Source organism: Palaemon carinicauda, chromosome 30 (assembly GCF_036898095.1).
Source record: "Palaemon carinicauda isolate YSFRI2023 chromosome 30, ASM3689809v2, whole genome shotgun sequence".
Taxonomy (NCBI): domain Eukaryota; kingdom Metazoa; phylum Arthropoda; class Malacostraca; order Decapoda; family Palaemonidae; genus Palaemon; species Palaemon carinicauda.
The window spans coordinates 77,437,351-77,457,382 of record NC_090754.1 but is presented as its reverse complement, the minus strand read 5'-3'; the positions used below and the strand labels follow the sequence as shown (position 1 = coordinate 77,457,382).

At 36.3% G+C, this 20,032-nt stretch overlaps 1 protein-coding gene and 1 pseudogene across 3 annotated transcripts in view; both read right to left on the bottom strand.

The window, feature by feature from the left end:
• The window catches only part of LOC137623305 (ecto-NOX disulfide-thiol exchanger 2), a 136,314-nt gene that overhangs the window by 104,295 nt on the left and 11,987 nt on the right, over positions 1-20,032 (bottom strand). For 2 of the 3 annotated variants that reach the window (XM_068354101.1, XM_068354103.1), the window contains exon 1: positions 3,330-3,464. The exons of the other annotated variant lie outside the window; for it this stretch is intronic. In XM_068354101.1, coding sequence (XP_068210202.1) covers positions 3,330-3,366 — 37 coding nt within the window. In that variant the 5' untranslated portion in view covers positions 3,367-3,464. Of the gene's footprint in view, positions 1-3,329; positions 3,465-20,032 lie in introns of those variants that run through there. 3 annotated transcript variants of the gene reach the window in all.
• On the bottom strand, positions 7,639-12,090 carry LOC137623306 (putative nuclease HARBI1; annotated as a pseudogene).

The following is a 20,032-nucleotide window of genomic DNA, read 5'->3' as shown; positions in this document are numbered from 1 at the left end:
GGTTTGACACTAATGCAGGTGTGAGCGGGATGGTCGTTCTATTTATCTGCTTCCCACCCCCCGCTAACTAGCGGTGGGCAATTAATTCTTGTACAAAGCTTAACGGATAGTATCAGCTATTGCCGAAATATATCTCCACTGTAAAGAGCGTAATGGTCTTTATACTGTATAGTGTCAGAACATACAGAAATATGCAGTCAGTAAAATAACTGGTTTACATACAAGTATGTGACATGAAATATAGGCTTAGCCTTAAATGGGCTTAAATCCCACAAAATTAAAAGATTCAGAACTTTCTAATCACAAATATTACAAAAATAAAGCGCAACAAGGTCATAACATAGTAATAATAATGTAGTCACTTTGTATCTTGCATAAAATCTCCTTAACCTAACCACGGCCAAGATTGCATTCTATCAGACTAGTGCTAATACTGTAGTCTAAAGGCAACGGTAACAGTTAAATCATTTAACCTTTGTACTGTACAAGTATTCAATCCTATCAAAAACCTATTTGACGGGAATGGATGGGAGTCTCAATGTCTCTTGGTCACCTGCATACCATTTAATTACAGTTTTTCATTAGATTTTGTTAAACTGCAGAAACGTTGTGCATGCTAGGCGAGAGAATATCCCAGGAAGTAATGCAACGTACGACATATCTTAAGTAACCTTTCCTAAACTATCCTAACGTAGTGGGTCAGGTTCTAACCTGACCAGCTGTACAAACCCCACCCCCTGAACCTGAACTTGATTCTTTCGTAATTTAGACAAATAAACCTAACTGTTCAATACCTTTACTCATTTGGTACATTTTCGTACAGTAGTTGAAAGACCCACATTTTTCTTGGGTGATTTCATTTAAAGAATTTAGGTCACATGGTCCAATGCTAGGACTTTGGAGGGCTTTCAGTGCTAAGGAGCAACTGAGAAAAACCCTGAGGATAGAGAGGATAGAGGATGGAGCCTTTGTAGATCAATGGACCAAGCTGCCACTAGCTCTGAAAATGGGAATTCCATCCCATTTTTTAGGAAGTAATCCTAGCAGTATCATTCGTCATTCAGCCTAAATTAAGCACATAATGTATTTATCGTTTTTCATCATTTATATTATTTAATCACTTAAAGATCTTTGCTTCATTAGCACTAAAATAATTTGTTTTTCAATTAATAATTTTCATATATAAAAATTTATTCTCTATTTCCTTTCCTCACTGGGATACTTTCCCTATTGGAGCCCCAGGCCTTAAAGCTAGTAATAATAATTAAAGATAATCTCCTTACTCTATTTTGGTAAGAGGTGCATGCTTCACTACACACATTTGCCACAATATGTACCGCTTGCCAGAACATAGGAGCAATGTAATGTTTAACAGAGAGAAAAGTGAGCCACGACAGAGCAAAAACCAATGTGGTTAAATATTGTTGATTAGTGGGGGGCCAATACACCAGTAGTGGTGCATTTACCAGATATAAAATTTTTTGGGAAATCATCAAAACTGCCTTTGAATTCCCAAGTCGAACAAGCTCCTCCTCCTGACACACTTTCTTGCTCCCGTAAGTCCTAGGATTCACAGTAGATGACATTTTGATCAAATCAGAGAAGTTTTAGCAGAACACTGAACCAATCAGCAGGTGCTGTAATTTGAAATGACCCAATAGGACCACGCTTGACCAGAGAAATTTCTGAAGGGCTTTTTTATCCAATTAGAATTCAATATTTCCAAATTCCAACTGAGCAATGGGAACACCAAGCATACTCCAGAGATGCCCATTTTTAGCTGCTGAAACAGGAAGATGGCAATGTTATACTACAAGAGTAACAAAGTTCGATTAATACAAGTGCTTTTTTTTTTATAACTTGGCAAGGGTTATGAACTTCACCCACTAAAGGGAGTTTACATATTATCTATATAAAAAAGAACTCACATCGGCAAGCCCACATAATTTTGGCGCTGTTAAAATAGTTTGTGACAAAGGAAGTTTTTTGAAGGACGCAAGCTAGCTTGTAAAGATGTTTTTGTCATATTAACTTGCTTTGCATATAGTGTACCACAGAACATGCGCCCAACCACCTCAACCAACGATAAAATAAAGAAAACTGTCCCTTCGAAAGAAAAGAGTGCAACCAAAACTTCCAAAGATTCCAATTTCAGTGACATCAAGTAATGTAAGTACTGTACAGCTCTACTAGTTTCTGTTAACATATATTAATAGGGTGAATGTAGTTCGTTGGGACAAGTGTAAACTTTCTTACTACTTGACAGATCAATTTCTTTAACGATATATGATTGTGTTACCTTGCCAGGAGTGAAGCCCATTGGGACGCATACACAGGATAGGAAGAGGAGGAGGTCGCTGGGGGCATCAACTGCCCCGGGAGGTAAGTAGGTAAGAACACAGCTCGTAGGTTAGGTTAGGTGAGGAAGATTAGGTTTAGGTTAGGTAGAGTTCTTGTGCAGAGGTTTTGCAGTATGACGGCCACGGCTACAACGACCAGAAAAATGGTATAGTAATACCCAGTTTCTATAGCGAAGGAGACATTGGCTGTCGATGTACCCGTAATCACACCTGACTAGGTATGGGATTTTGCCTTACGACAACCATGGGTATGGACTACCTAAAAATGGGAAGGAAAATTTCCATTTCCAATACACACAGAAGGCCTAATCTGCCTACAAACTTAGGCCTAAATTAATGTTGGTCTGCCAAACTAACTACCCAAGTCGTAACTAAGGGGCAATCACTGGAAAACATTAAAACCTTACATTTCTCCCAACTTGAACAAGCTCATTGCTCATTTAGGAGGGGAGTTTGACCCTTCGCACCAATCATGCCAACTAATCTACAGGATTCCTTACTCTTACTTATCAAATTTTGGTATATCTAATTATCTATTACCCCAAAAATAAATGTCATTTTCCAAAAAAACGGGAAAATTCCTACAGGAAAAACATCATATTTTATTAGAAAATGTTGTTCTGACCGGAACTGTAGTAAAACACAAATTCCTTATCCCAGTGGTGCTTTCTTCTGGTCCCCTAACCTAAGCTTTGTCAGAGACGTAAAAATCCTAGCTTTGACTGGGTAACCAGCGTAATGTCGGCAATATAATCCATGCATAAATGAAGACCTGTTTAAACCTAGCTAGGTCTAGTTATTCTTTAAATTAGTTATTAAAGACTATTGCTATGTTAAAATGTAAACAAACATCCACCCACACACAGTAAAGATGACGGAGGCAAAGGCGGCTTCTCACTAGTTACACGGATATTTTCGTTGACTTTTAAGGTTTCTTGTAACTAACAAAATGAATTCTCGATTACTTACTCATCATACCACCCATATAACCGTATGGGGCGGACATTTTACTTAATATACCGGCGTCACTACTATATCTACAAATTTGTGTCGTCTGTTATGGCTGGCTTGATAATGGAAACTAGCTTAACTCGCTGGTTTAGGTCGACAACGCCACATTTCTGGATGCAGTCAAGTAGTGTAGTGATTCTTTTGTGTATTTAAAAAAGAACAGTATTTTCTTCGCCTTTCTTAAGGTTTTCACGTTGTTTTTAAATTTATATAATATTGAATATATTAATAAAATCAAAATCCATTTATTATGCTATACCATACCAATGTGGCTTTTTTATTTTTCCTTGTTGGGCAACACTAAAGAGACATCACACGAAATTACAATAGAGATTCATTGTAGGTTTTAAAGGTGTTTGGATCATTCTAAAATGGGGTGCATACAATTATACCTTTAAACTATTATTAGCCTTTTCCATCAAAAAAAAAAAAAATGCTGTAAAGAACAAAAATAGGGACAAAACAATTAAAAGAATGTCACAAAATTATGAGAAATCTAAACGAAAGAGAGGTATTCATGATATTAGGGGACTTTAATGGAAATGGAGAATCTTTAGGCTACCAAAATTTAGATAGGAATGGGGAAATTATTTTAGATTGGATGAATGATCATATGTTACTATTACAGAATGAAGATTTAAGATGTGAAGGGCTCCATGTTTGGGAAAGATTGCAACAAAAAAAAAATTAATAGACTACGTTTAACGGTTTAAAGCCCACCCATGAATGGCAGAGGCAAGGGACAGTGACATTGCCCTATCGAGCAGGACAATGCTTTAGAGACTGATCATATATAAATATGATCAGCATCCAAGCCCCTCTCCACCCAAGCTAGGACCAAGGAGGACCAGGCAATGGCTGCTGATGACTCAACAGATAGACCTATAGGCTCCCCCAAACATCCCATCCTTAGCTCACAAGGATGGTGAGGTTGCAGCGACCAAAGAAACTAAAGAGTCTGATTGGGACTCGAACCCCAGTCTGGCGTTCACCAGTCAGGGACATTACCACATCGGCCCCCACTTCACTTCCATCCAGAAAAACATTTTCCTTCTATTTACCAATTAGAAATAGGAGGGAGAGAGTTCTCTCACTTGAGGGTACACTCGGACACACTATTCTATCTTATTTCTCTTCCTCTTGTTTTGTTAAAGTTTTTATAGTTTATATAGGAGATATTTAATTCAACATTGTTACTCTTTTTAAAATATTAATTTTGTTCTTGTTTCCTTTCCTCACTGGGCTATTTTCCCTGTTGTAGCCCATGGGCTTGTAGCATCCTGCTTTTTCAACTAAGGTTTTAGTTAGCAAGTAATAATAATAATAATAATGTCAAAAGACCTCAGACCTATAGCTCTATTGAATATTTCATATATAATATTCATGATGCTGGTAAAAGAGGAAATAGAAACTCACATAAGAATGAATGAGGAAGATAATGAGTGCCAAGCAGGATTTACAGGCGGAGGCTGAATAGAAGACAATATCTTCATACTACAGTACTGTGTAGAAGAGAGCTATAAAAATAAAAACCTTTATAGTTACTGCTATAGATTTTAGTAAAGCCTTCGATCCTGCAAAAAGGGATGTATTAATAGAAGTTTCAAAAGAATACAGAATCAACGCTAAAATTATAAATGCGATCGCAAACATTTACCAAGGAGACATAACAAACATTGACTTAGGGGAAGGTATATAACAATAAATTGAGGTTACGAGTGGAATAAAACAGAGGTGCACAGGATGGACTTCCCTTTTTAACATAATTGCGTATATAGTCAAGGAAAAAAAATAGAAGAGGAAGGAAATGGTTTTAGAAATCTTTTGATAGAGATAGGATCATTATTATTTGCCGCCGATGCCTTGGTGACTGCAAAGGATATAGATAATGCAAAGCGCTACATTCAACTTTTAGTAGGAACTGGAAGAAAACGTGAGTAGGAAATTAAAAAAAGAAAAAGAAATAGTAATATTATGATATGCAACGTGAAAGAGAAGCCAGATCACATAGCAGGAATCAAAGTAGCAGAACATTTAACATACTTCAGAATTAAACTAGACAATAATAGAAACAAATTTAAAACTCGGAAAAGGGTAATGATAGAACAAGCACAAAAACTAGCTAAGTTAACTCATTCAGTCATAGAGAAAAGTTGTAATAAAGCACTAACAGGAAAAAAGTTTTGTGAATAAATATTTCATAACCATCTATTCTGTATGGAACAAAATATAAATTTGATAGAAACTGAAATAGAGAGACTACAAAGGATAAGGAATAGGGCTTATAAGAAAATATTAGAGGCCACTAAAATTACAGCCAATACTACTTTAATGGGAAAGATAGGGGCATCTTCTATGAAAACAACGGACATGGATGGGAAGCTACAGTACATTTTGCGCGATAAAAATGTGTCAACAAAGTACTTATACGTCTGCCACATATACACATTCGTTAAAATATAATACACACATACACACACACACACACACACACACACACACACACATATATATATATATATATATATATATATATATATATATATATATATATATATATATATATATATATATATATATATATATATATATATATATATATATATATATATATATATATATATATATATATATATATAAGAGAGAGAGAGAGAGAGAGAGAGAGAGAGAGAGAGAGAGAGAGAGAGAGAGAGAGAGAGAGAGAGAGAGAGAGAGAGAGAGAGAGACGATAGGATAAGATTAAAGACTTTGCGTTTAGATTGGATAGTTTTTTTCCGCAAGTTGCTCTCAGACAGCTGTTCTATGGAATGTAAACAGGCTGTAGAGTACTCTCCGAGATTTTCTCTCTACTCTCGAGAGTGTTTCTCTTCTCTCGCGCAAGCTACAGTCTAAACACTCTAGACAGCACGCTCGTAGAGCTAGGTTGTTGCTCTCCACTCTCTCCAGTGAATATTCAGATCTCTGAAAGTTTTCGTTACTCTCGCGAGAGAACATGTGCCAAAAAGTGGAATAAAGACCAAACAATTGCATTAATTCAGCAATACGAGAAATTTCCTGAACTGTGGAATATGAATTTGCCTGGGTACAGAAACAAAGAGCTGAAAATTAGTAAAATTAAAGGAATAGCTGAGAACTTGGGAATTAGCAAAAAAGAAATTACAAGGAAATGGCACAATCTTCGGAGTCTAATGTGTACTGAAGCTAGAAAATTAAAGAAGAAAAAAATTGGGAGTAGAGCTGAAGAAATAATGTGTGAAAAAAAATTAAAAAAGCAATAAAAAAAACACTACCCACAAACTCACACACACTTCAATACCCGTTATTTTTAACGAGCACGTGCACTGGATTATTTGTTATTATTATTTGAAAAAAAAAATAATTTTAATCAATATATTTAATTCAAATAAATGCTTAAAATTTACGTATTTAATTTAAATATTTGAATTTAACGGGAACGTGCAGTAGATTATTTGTAATAATTATTAAAAATAAAAATATTAAATACATTTAATTTAAATAAATGATTAAAATTTAGATATTTAATTTAAATTTTTGGATTTAACGGGCACATGCACTAGTTACTTTGTATTTATATGTATTGCTTTCTTATCCTAACCTACCCTCCCTCACTTACTGCTCACTCCAGCATTTTTTTTTTGTGTTTACACAGTGTTTTATAAAACACTTTATTTCTTCAGGAACTGCCTAGCTCTGAATTGATCTGGAAACGGGAATCAACCAGAGCAATCTGAGAGTATTAATTTGGAAACAGGAACCCCCAAACATACGAAGTTCTTATAGCTCGATGTATCTTCCTCAAACAATTTTCTTAATACTTTTGCATGTGCTCCATCTTCTCCCCTTTTGCTTATCCATTTTCAGACCCACATACTTCTTTTCCTTTTCTTTTTCACTTCATTCATAATTATTAATGCAGCAGCAACACGGTACTTTTGAGACATGTTCTCTCAACCCTCGCTAGTCGTCGACTGAAACTGGCTCCAGTGTAAATAGATGCGCGAGAAATCTTACCCGACTCTCAGACACTTTCTCTCGCGACACTCACTCACAGCTCTCGGAGAGAAAAACTTGCTGGTAGTATAAACACGCTGTAGAGAAAGTCGCGCGAGAGTAGCCGTCTCTCGGGAGAGTTTACTCTCCAGTCTAATCGCACCTTAAGCAGGCTGCAAAGTACTCTCCGAGATTTTCTCTCTACTCCTGGGAGTTTTACGATGCTCTGCAGTTCATGGTCGGTTACAGCGCACCCCAAGACGAGACCAGTGCAAATTTGGTAAGTAAAAGTAGCATTTTTAATCACTGTATATTTTCAAATTTTGCACAATCAAACCAAGCAAACAGACAAACATTGTAACTTACCACAGTATTATTGTATGCTCATAATGTATGGATATTTGTCCTTCTGGTTTTTAATGATAAATTTAAACATATTTATATTGCCAGGGAGCTTTGCCATTTGTTGACATAAAATAGCTCTTGAAAGATTCTCGAATTTCTTTAGCCTCTGCAGACAAATTTCTTGTCCCTTAATGTTCCAAAGAATGAAAAGTTCTTAGTGGCAAATCTTCTCTTAACGTTTCACCATTTTCATCCTCTAAATTTCCAGAAGCATAAATACAAGCCAATTCCTTTCTGGATAACAGAAAATTATGTAAGGCACATATACATAATACAACTGTCTTGGCTCGCTTCGGGGCCACTTCCATCGGCCGTCTCAAGATGCGAAATCGGACAGATATTAAGCCGAAAGCATTTTCCACAACACGGCGCGCTCTTGACAACCTGTAGTTAAAAATACGATTCGGTGCAGGCTGATTGGAGAAAGGAAAAGATTTCATCAAATACCTTTTTAATGGAAATGCGTCATCTCCAATTGCAACTAACAGTATTTGTCTGTTGCTTTGGGTGTAATCCAGAGGACGTCAGTTTGGCACGTTTAAGATATTGTTTCTAAAGCTTGTGACAATGAACAATTGGCAAATACTCCTCCATCTGATATGCGTCCATTGCACCCGACATCAATGTACAAAAATTTATAATTGGCATCTACTAATGCCATCATGACAAGGCTATTTGTTTCCTTGTAGTTGAAGTAGAGACTTCCGCTGTTTTGAGGCTGTATCAATACAATATGCTTCCCGTCTATTGCTCCCATGCAATTTGGGAATTGCCATTTTCCTTGAAATTCATCTGCAACTTTGTTCCATTCTTCGTTTGAATTGGGAACCTGTAAAAGACATAATTAGTTCAATAAATTGTCAAATTTTAGAGCTGCATGTTTTGAGGAAAACTCCTCTCTATATAGCAATAGCTAATCTATATTATAATAATCATAGTGTCTGTCCGCCTGTCTGTCCATCACGCTCATAAATAATGTGAAAAAAAACTCTACCCACAAACACACACTTCAACATATATACTATCGAGCTATCACACATCTTGAAAAAACAAAAAGTGGGTTTTAAACTATATGCAGATGATACTCAGTTTTACCTCTCAATTTCAACAACACAAGATACAGGGAAGAAAATTGATGAGATAATGACTGAAATAAAAACATGGATGCAGAGGAAAAAGCTCAAATTAAATGATGATAAAACAGAATGTATGTTTTTTGGCACAAGGGTGGCTTTGAAGAATTACCAGTTAATTCAAAGTATAAAAATTGGTGATGCTGATGTTGGGATTGTGCCTGTTGTGAAAAATTTGGGTGTACTGATAGACTGTAATTTGTCAATGAAGGACAAAATTGTGAACACAGTGAAAGTGTGTAACTATCACCTGAGAAACATAGCATTTATTAGAAAATATTTAACAGAGGGCAGTACAAAAATTTTAGTGGTGAATCATGTAATATCAAGGCTTGATTATTGCAATTCTCTGTACTACAAATTGCCCAATACACTACTAAGGAAGCTTCAAAATGTGCAAAACCGGGCGGCTAGACTGATAAAAGGCATTAAATTTCGGGAGAGAATAACTCCTGCACTGATTGATCTACATTGGTTACCTGTTAAGGCTAGGATTGAATTTAAAATTTGCTTGTTGACTCACAAAGCACTTACAGGTGATAAGCCTAAATATCTTCGTGATTGCTTGATCCCCTACCCTGAAGCTACCAGCGCCACTGTAAGAGTTAGACATGCAGATGACCCACATAGACTATTCGAAATTAGTGTGAATCATGCAATAGGAGGAAGAACGTTCAGTTATGCTGCACCGAGACTCTTTAACGACCTTCCACTCGATGTCAAGAATAGCACAAATGTGGCTGCCTTCAAGAAAAACCTGAAGACTTATCTTTTTAGAAAGTGTTATAATAGTGACCTGAAAACTATTAAGCCTGAATACAAATGCTAGCGAAATAACTGATAACGATACAGAGCAAAATATTAACTGGAAAGGAATTATTTTTTCATACACCAAGGCCCGCCTGAACAGACCTTTAGTGTTTGATGGAGGGCGAGAAATAAACCTCTAAAAGTAAAAGTAAGTAGTAAAGTAAATATATTCAATTTAAATAAATGCTTAAAATTTACATATTTAATTTAATGGGCACGTGCACTAGATTATTTGTGTTATTATTAAAAAAGATATTAAATATATTTAATTTAAATAAATGATTAGAATTTAAATATTTAATTCAAATATTTGAATTTAACGGACACGTGCACTAGTTACTATGTATTCATATGTTATGCTTTCTTAACCTAACCTACCCTCCCTCACTTACTGCTCACTTCAGCATTTTTTTTTTTGTGTTTACACACTGTTATATAAAAACTATTTCTTCAGGAACTGCCTAGCTCCGAATTGGAAGGAGTACAACAAAGGAAACCGGAATATGGAAACAGGAATCAACAAGAGCAATCTGGAAGTATTAATTTGGAAACAGGAACCCCCAAACAGAAACCTGTTACTAAAAATCGGAGAGCCGAAACTTCAGCACACGAGGAAACAATAGCTAAGGCAATGGCTATAATTAATACGCCAAGTGATGATTTATCAACATTCGGAGATTATGCTGCCTCAGAATTGAGGCAATTACGTTCGGAGGCTAATAGAAAACGCTTGAAAAGAACCATTTTGAAAGCTATCATTTAAATGGGAGAATTTGAAGATGCACAATATTCATCCTCTATTTCTTCCTATTCTGCTACTTCTACCCCTCCTCCATTTGTGGAGAGCAATCCTAGCCCTCCTCCATTTGTGGAGAGCAATCCTAGCCCTCCTCCATTTGTGGAGAGTAATCTTACCCCTCCTCCATTTGTGGAGAGCAATCCTACCCCTCCTCCATTTAGGGGAGAGCAATCCTACCCCTCCTCCATTTAGGGAAGAGCAATCCTACCCCTCCTCCATTTGTGGAGAGCAATCCTACCCCTCCTCCATTTAGGGGAGAGCAATCCTACCCCTCCTCCATTTGTGGAGAGTAATCTTACCCCTCCTCCATTTGTGGAGAGCAATCCTAGCCCTCCTCCATTTGTGGAGAGTAATCTTACCCCTCCTCCATTTGTGGAGAGTAATCTTACCCCTCCTCCATTTGTGGAGAGCAATCCTACCCCTCCTCCATTTAGGGGAGAGCAATCCTACCCCTCCTCCATTTAGGGAAGAGCAATCCTACCCCTCCTCCATTTGTGGAGAGCAATCCTACCCCTCCTCCATTTAGGGGAGAGCAATCCTACCCCTCCTCTATTTGTGGAGAGCAATCCTACCCCTCCTCCATTTGTGGAGAGCAATCCTACCCCTCCTCCATTTAGGGGAGAGCAATCCTACCCCTCCTCCATTTGTGGAGAGCAATCCTACCCCTCCTCCATTTGTGGAGAGCAATCCTACCCTTCCTCCATTTAGGGGAGAGCAATCCTACCCCTCCTCCATTTGTGGAGAGAAATCCTACCCCTCCTCCATTTAGACGTGCAATGAGGCTCAGCATGTTTTTGATTATTTCGATGTTTGATTCATGTTTTCTGTATGATTTCTTTTACAATTTTATTTGTAGCCCAGCTGAAATGCATTATATTCATTATTCAATTTAAGAACATTAAATTCTAACTCGAAACGTTTTTTCTTACCTTGAGAAAGTCTTGCAGGGATGTATACAGTTCCTCACACACTTCGGGGACAATAATTGATATGGTAGACACAGGTATACAAAAGAGATACATCAATGAGTGATAACTGTCTCCTGAAATAAAAGGTTTGATTTAGAAGAAAAAAAATCTTTTATAAAGTTGGTGAATGCTTCATTTATGGTGGTGTTGGTTCTCCAACGTAACTCCTGTCTAAGCTCTATATACAGCGATAACATTTCGGTCATCCACACAAAAGTCACGTGTTTATACAGGTTATGTATATAATAGTATGTATAAGTATATGAAACGGGATAAATTCTTACCCGAGACCAAAAATCTAAGAGTGACTGCTAATCTTTCTGACGGGGTTATTGCTTTTCTTAATTGAGTATCTCTCTTGCGAATTTTTGGGGACACTATTTCCAACAAATAGTGAAAATCTTCAGGGCTCATACATACGGAGTTCTTATAGCTCAATGTATCTTCCTCAAACAATTCTCTTAATAATTTTGTATGTGCTCCATCTTCTCCCCTTCTGCTTATCCATTTTCGGACCACTTACTTCTTTTCCTTTTCTTTTTCACTTCGTTCATAATTATTAATGCAGCAGCAACACGGCACTTTTGAGACATGTTCTCTTAACCCTCGCTAGTTGTCGACTGGCACTGGCTCCAGTGTAAATAGATGCGCGAGAAATCTTACCCGACTCTCGGACACCTTCCCTCGCGGGCGACACTCCCTCACAGCTCTCAGAGAGAAAAACTTGCTGGTAGTGTAAACACGCTGTAGAGAATGTCGCGCGAGAGTAGCCGTCTCTCGGGAGAGTTTAATCTCCAATCTAAAAGCACCTTTAGAGTTAGTACTTTGATTTCACAGGTGACAGCATCACAGTCACGATTAAAATAAATATACTGTAGATTCTCTGGGTGAAGTCATTGATATGGAATACCGTCTTGACATCTGACCAATTCTGTGACATGAAATTAAGCTAATGGGCAGCTAAAACATTATCAACGAACCCTTTAGACATGGTCTGTTGTGGAAGATATGCCTAAAGCAGGGTATACATGGTCGAACGGTTCGTCGAACCCGGTTGTCGAACCTACTTGTCAAACGGTTCGTAGAGGTGGAGTCCGCCACAAATGCATAAGGTTTGGGGACAATGAAGCCACGTCCACGAGTCAGGCGAGAACAGACTTTCTTCGAACTGTTCAACGAACGTTATTGACAATCAAATACCCCGTTCACACGTTCGTACATCACTTCAAACACTTGTCTGTCGAACTGCGTTTGACGAACCGTTCGACCATGTAAACCCGCGTATACATCTTTGGCTGGCATAAAACAAGGTAGATTCTTCACATGGTATAATATATATCACATTATTGTCCTTTCCAGGGCAGTTTTTAATCATCATGCTTTTCAATGAGCAACTATATCTAAACGCCATCCTCCTATCTAGTAAAAGAGTTCTGGCGCTATGCCATTCAAAAACATTCATGAACGAGTTAAAGTATGTTATTCTTTACCCTTTCTCTGACTGAACACTATAGTATAACCTTTTTTTTTTCTTAAGCCTATTCCTGACTTCCTAAAATATTTAGGATAGAAGATATTTGTGGTAATTTCTTAATTTTTTGCAAACTGTTCTTCTATGTACTCAGGGTTACAAATTCTTTATATCCTGAGGCACATAAGTAAAATTAATACAGTACGATTATAGAATGGCTTGAATAGAAATGTATGTAGGATAAGTTATTGGTTAGCGGTCTAAAAACAGGATATTATTATTCTCTTCCTTTTCTACAATAAATTTCATGAATGGAGCAACAATTATCCATAGATATACCATACACTTGTCCATAGAAATCCTCATTCATACTAAATTCACACGTCTTAACACACAAACGAGTTGAATAATATGGTATTGGTTAATAATGATAACTCATAAGGATAACAAATACCAGACAGGTCATTTCGATTGTTAGTCAAGGGAATATATTTAAGTTTTCACTATATCAGGATCCCGCTCTCCAGTATAAATATATCTCTATATTTATTCTCATTCTTATTGTGAGTCTGATGACGTCACCAATATGACTTAAAATACTAACTTTTCCATTCGTGGCTATGATTTGTGATTCATAAGCTAATCACGTGTCAGCTGTCATGACTTCCATATTCTCTCTCACTCTCTCTCTCTTACACACATTATATATATATATATATATATATATATATATATATATATATATATATATATATATATATATATATATATATATATATATATATATATTCGCCAATACATCTCGTTTTCCTATTTCCCCTGCATATTTTGCAACCTCTAGGGACCCATCCTGTTATTTCTTTGCCCATCTATTAGCTGTCATTCTCATTATATATCCTACCCATGTCAATTTCTTTTTCTTACTTGTTGTTAGAATATCCTCTACATCTCTTGTATCCACGTTAATCCCTTTCTGTCTTAGTGTTATCCCCATCAATATTCTTTCCATAGCTCTTTGAGTTGTAAGTAGCTTATGTTCAAAGGATTTAGTAAGGCTCTAAGTTTTTATGCATAAGTTAACATTGGTAGGAACATCTGATTAAATACTTTTCTTTTTAAAGAAAATGGCATTCTACTTTTCATAATTTCATTTTGTTTACCTAAAGCTCTCCATCCAATGATTATCCTAGAGGTTCGTCCATAACCTTTATTTGTTGAACCTGTATTTTTATTAAACATTATCTTACTTTTACTCATATTAATTTTCAATCCTACATTTCTGCTTTCTTTTTTCAAATAATCTACCATCTTTTCCAATTCCTCCCATGATTAGCTAAACAGATCTATGTCATCTGCAAATCTTAATTAAGATGTTAAGGTATTCATTAATCTAAATTCTTAAAAACTTCTTCTAGGCATGCTGTGAAAAATTGAGAAAAGATGGGATCTCTGTCTATCTTCCTTTTTAATTGGAATTTTCTCCTTATCTTTTTGTAATTTTAGAATTGTTGTACTTCCCCGTATAGATGTCTTTAAATGTTCTAACATAAGATTCATCTATTCCTTGTTTTTTAAATGCTTTCATTACTCCTGAAGTTTTGACGGAATTAAAAACTTTCTCATAGTCTATAAAAGCTATACATAGTGTTTTGTCGTACTTTGTTGATTTTTCCATAGTTGGTTAATTACGTGGATATGATCAGTTGTTGAATACCTGCTTCTAAGGCCTGCCTGCTCTCTTGAATGAGGAAATGAAATAAGGAAATAGACAATACAAGAGAAGTAATGAACAACTAACAAAAGATACTTAAAGAACAGTAACATTAAAATAAATCTTGCATATATAAGCTATGAAAACTTCTAAAAACAATAAGAGAAATAAGATACAATTTACCTTCAAGAAAGAAAAATATACAAGTGCTAGTAAGTTAGTAATGCTGGTTGATAAAATAAGAGAATCGTTGAAAACTCTTATTGATTATTTGCTATGAAAACAAAAATACAATAGGTCAAACAGTATTGTGGTATCCCATTACCACCCTCAAGGGACGCTGTTAAAAAAAGGGGGGAAAACGTAACCTGATCACAATTGTTACGCATACCACTCTTTCAATTATTGGGGTCGTGATGGCTGGAAGCGAGACCGGAACGATCATAGATGAATAACGTATTCTATTTTTTTTTTTTTTTTATGAAAAAGCGAGATGAATATGGATGGACAAAGTAAATCGAAGATAACAAGATAAAAGTGTTTGAGTGAGCTCGGTTATGAGGAGGACTACAACCCTAATTAAAGCTAGAGGGGCACTCAGTAGAGTGCAGACCTCAGCCGTGACGGCTTATTTCTCGACCTTGACTTTTGAACTTAAGGCTGCCCATTCACTAGCGACTGAATCTGTGAGATTAGATCAAAGTGGGCGGAGTTTCAGAATATCGTTGTGTGAGTGTTCATTTTGATCCTCCAATCTGGTTGTATGGTCTAATTGCTACAATCGATTGTTCGTTCAGATCTAAAGGACCTCATTTACAGACAAATGTAATTTGCCCCGACTGGAACTGCTTGTTTGTGGCTGGGTTAGTGAAACTGATCAGTCCCTATATCAAAAGCCTCATTATTTTGTTTCTTTCGAGGGAAAAAATTGTAGTGGAAACATAATGTCTGAGATTTGTGTGGACTAGTTTTTTTTTTTTTTTTTTTTTTTTGGGGGGGGGGGGGTAGAGAATTTATTGAGATTTATGTGTCATCCATTCCTAAGGAATGTAAAAAGCAAAATGCATTCAGATAGAAACGCTAAAAAACAAGGCTTATGAAGTTCTGATAGAAAAACTTAAGGAAAAGTGTCCAGAAGCAAATAAAGACATGGTGACTAAAAAAGCTCAACAATATGCTCACTGTGTTTTGAAAGAAACTAAAAGATGTTGAAGCCTCCAAGAAATCTGGCACAGGAACTGATGAGGTGTATGAACCAACTCTATGGTATTATGATATTCTATCATTTATAAAAGAATCAGAAACACCTGTGTCTAATGTGCAAGTGGTAAGCGAAACTAATATATATTGCACTATTGTATTTCATGAAAAGAACATATTAACTTTACCCATGTAATATATAATAGTTCCATATAGAAATGAAACTAAATTTTTAAAGGCAACCCATATGTACAAATTTATTTTGAAATATCTAATATTTATCATTCATAACCCATAAAACAGCAATCATTATAATGTTCAGATACCAGAAATATTTCAAACCTCTCTAATTGCCAGTGTACTGCACCTTAACCATTGAAATATTTCATAAACATTTCTCGAACTTTCGTTGCATCTCTGGTGTCATGTCCATTTACGTCAGGTAATAATTGTGCATGATAATCAGAGGGTAAATCCATCGACACATCTGAAGATAATTGTGCAACAAACAATATGACATTATGACATCAAAATTTTCTCTGTATTTTCTAATTTTGAATTAAATGGAGCTGAAAATATTCGAAAAACTGCTTTCAGTCTTCCGAATGCACACTCTAATATTCTGCGAGCTGTGCAAAGTCCATAGTTGAATATCCTTTTCTGTTCATTTTGATTTAGATCGTTTTGAACGTAAGGATAAAAAAAAATCATTTATCCTATGAAAACAAAAGGTAAAGGTTCTGATGAGGATGATGGAGAGGCAGCATGGAGTATTGAAAGACTACCTTCTGATAATTTTTGACCAAATATTGTTTTCAATAACACCTCCATCATATATTCCGCCATTCGTTCCAAAATCACGCATGCTAAATTTGGCTTTTGTATTGACGACTGCCATTAAATATTAGGCTATGAAACCCTTTATAATTTATAAAATTAAGAGCCTGCATCTTTTGGTGTAGTGATTACTACATGTGTACATGTTATTGAATAGAATAATACTATTATATTTGTGCAATAAAGTTTAGAAAATTTGTTTACCTTCATATATTCCCTCTTTAGTAAGGCCATGTGGCTTGACAGGTTTCTGGAATTATTTGCCTTCCTCGTGCACGCGTCCTGCCTCTGTATAAAAGGTGCTACTGTATTAAGTAATTCATGATGAGTGTCCATATCCATTCGAAGATAATTAGACAAATCATCAGGGTACAGTTTCAACTCCTCCAGTAAATTTGAATGAGAACAAACCTTTCTCTAGCCATCCTTTAGTCCAAAATCTCTTCTTGTCTGCTCTTTTTCTAAAGTCATATATTTACAAGTCATAAAAGCAATAGCATAAAGGTCATTATCATGGAGCAGTTCCGCCATAGGTGTTAACTGCTTTACTGCTGAGACTGAAATGACATGTTTTCGAAGATCTGATCGTAGCGCGAGTGCTCACTTGTACAATTTAAAAGCCCGGCCCACTACAATCTAATCTCTCAATCAAGTCGCTAGTGAATGGGCAGCCTTACATGTATTAATTGGCGTGGATTTTGATACACTCAAATATGAACCAAGTTTGAAGTCTCAGTGACAACAAATGTCCAAACTTATGACTTATTATATGATACAGACGTTCTGCTCGTCCGTGAACTTGACCTTCCAACATTTATTAATTACCAGCTCTTTACATAACAGTTTAAAAACCCAGCAAGTTTCACTACTTAACTATTGAAATTATGACTGTATGGTTGATGACCGGAATTTTATCATTTATTTGACCTTAAACTATTTTGACCTTTAACTCTACCTTGACCTTCGACCTTAACGAGTACTAATTGGCGTGGATTTTCATACACTCAAATATGAACCAAGTTTGAAATATCTGTGACAACGATGTCCAAACTTATGTCTGATTACTTGATATGGACGTTCTGCTCGTCCGTGACCTTGACCTTTGACCTTCCAAAATTTAATCATTTACAGCTCTTTACATAGCATTTTAAAATCCTTGCAAGTTTCATTACTTACTATTAAATTATGGTTTTATGGTTGATGACCGGAATTTGACGATTTACTTAACCTTGACCTTGGACTCTACCCTGACCTTCGACCTTAACAATTATTAATTGGCATGGATTTTCATACACTCAAATATAACATAAGTTTGAATTCTTTGTGACAGCAATGTCCAAACTTTGGCTGATTACGTAAATTAGACATTTTGCTTGATCGTGACCTTAACCTTTGACCTTGACCTTCCAAAACTTAATAATTTCCAACTTTTTACATAACAGTTAATCCCTGAAAGTTTCATTTACTCTAAGATTCAAATTGTGGCCAGGATGCTGTCCACTAACAAACACACAAACAGGGGGTATAACATAACCTCATAACTTCGTTGGCGGAGGTAATAACGCCAACTATTGGAGATGAAATAAAATAAGGAATTCCAGTATAAAACTTGGTATTGCTGGCATTGATTATCACGTGTGTTCAAAATTTCCACGAAATATAGGAGGGCTGGAAAACATGATGTTGTTATGGTGCTATGTACGTTGTCGTTAATCTTACCTAGTTAGCGTCAAAGTCGCGTCACAGTTCAGACTGACTTCAAGAAGTGAGTTGAGTAGAGTAATGAAGGGATGTATGAAAATTGCACGCGGTTTGCATTCATATGCCAAATATTTATCATCATCTCATCCTACGCCCATTGACGCAAAGGGCCTCCGTTAGATTTCGCCAGTCGTCTGTATCTTGATCTTTTAAATCAATACGTCTCCATGCATCATTTTCTACTTCGCGATTCATAGTCTTCAGCTACGTAGGCCTGGGTGTTCCAACTCTTCTAGTGCCTTGTGAAGCCCAGCTGAACGTTTGGTGAACTAATCTCTCTTGGGGAGTGCGAAGAGCATGCCCAAGTCATCTCCATCTACCACTCATCATGATCTCATCCACATATGAGCCTCGAGTAATCTCTCTTATAGTTTCATTTCTAATCCTGTCCTACTATTTAACTCCCAATATCCTTTCTCATAATCAGTGAAAAATAAAGGTTTGTAGAATAAAAGTAAATAAATAATAGATATAATAGGTTGTAATAGGATTGATATTAAACCCTTGGTAGACTATGTGGATTGAATGGGATTACATAAATAGGGCCATGTAGCTCGGGGCTGGGACCTAGCAGGCCTTTCAGTGCCCTAGTACAACATGCGTGGATGAGGGCTATAATCACGTTATGACGTAAAAGTTGGAAAACATTGGACAACAAGATGACAAAGAAAGCGAGAACTGAGGGAAAATATAATATATAGGGTTATGTATACTTAGCGATTCCCCTTTGATCGTGGGGTAGCAACTGCTCCTCGATCTACATGTGGTAAGCAAGTTCGAAGGATCGTGGTGTTTACCCGTGACAAGTTTTGCCACAACATATTGTACTTTATGGGCTGCCTATGTAGTCCTGTACAGCAGGGGAACCATACTCTCTACAGGACCTCCACGGTCATTTTATGATGTTCATTCGGGAGTATTTAACATTCCACAATGAGTATTGTTCGCTTTCTGTTTGATCATCACTGTCAAACGTTCGCAGAATAATAAAGTCTTCAGTTTTCTCTTGAAAGCCTTAATATCTTCAGTTATTCGGATGTCTTGTGGGAACTTATTGTATAGTCTAGGGACTGCATATTTAAAGGCTGTAGAGCCTACAGTAAACATGTATCTGGGTTCTAATAGTTTGAAACCATCTGTAACTATTCTCATGGACAGTCTCTCTAAAAAAAAGAAAAAAAAATAGGACCAGACAAAGAAAAAGTATCAAAGGTCAAGGTAATCTTATTTCTTCATTGTAATCAAAGCTATCATTTCCATAATTAATGATACAAAGTAAATCATATAATACCCAAGCAACTTTATATAAATTTCACACATATTTGTCATAATTTTCGTCATGATATGTAGTTTATACTCTCATATAAGATATTTTCTACTAAAGATTCTCGGCTATTGCACACAGCCTGCGATAGAGTCTTTAAAACGCGAAGACATCACTCAGCAATCGTATACTGTCTTGTAGTTATCATCATCCCCGAGTACTTATAAGAATAAAGCCGCGAAAGCCAATCAACTTGCCAAGAAAGCTTCTACAGTATAAAGGGAAACTATC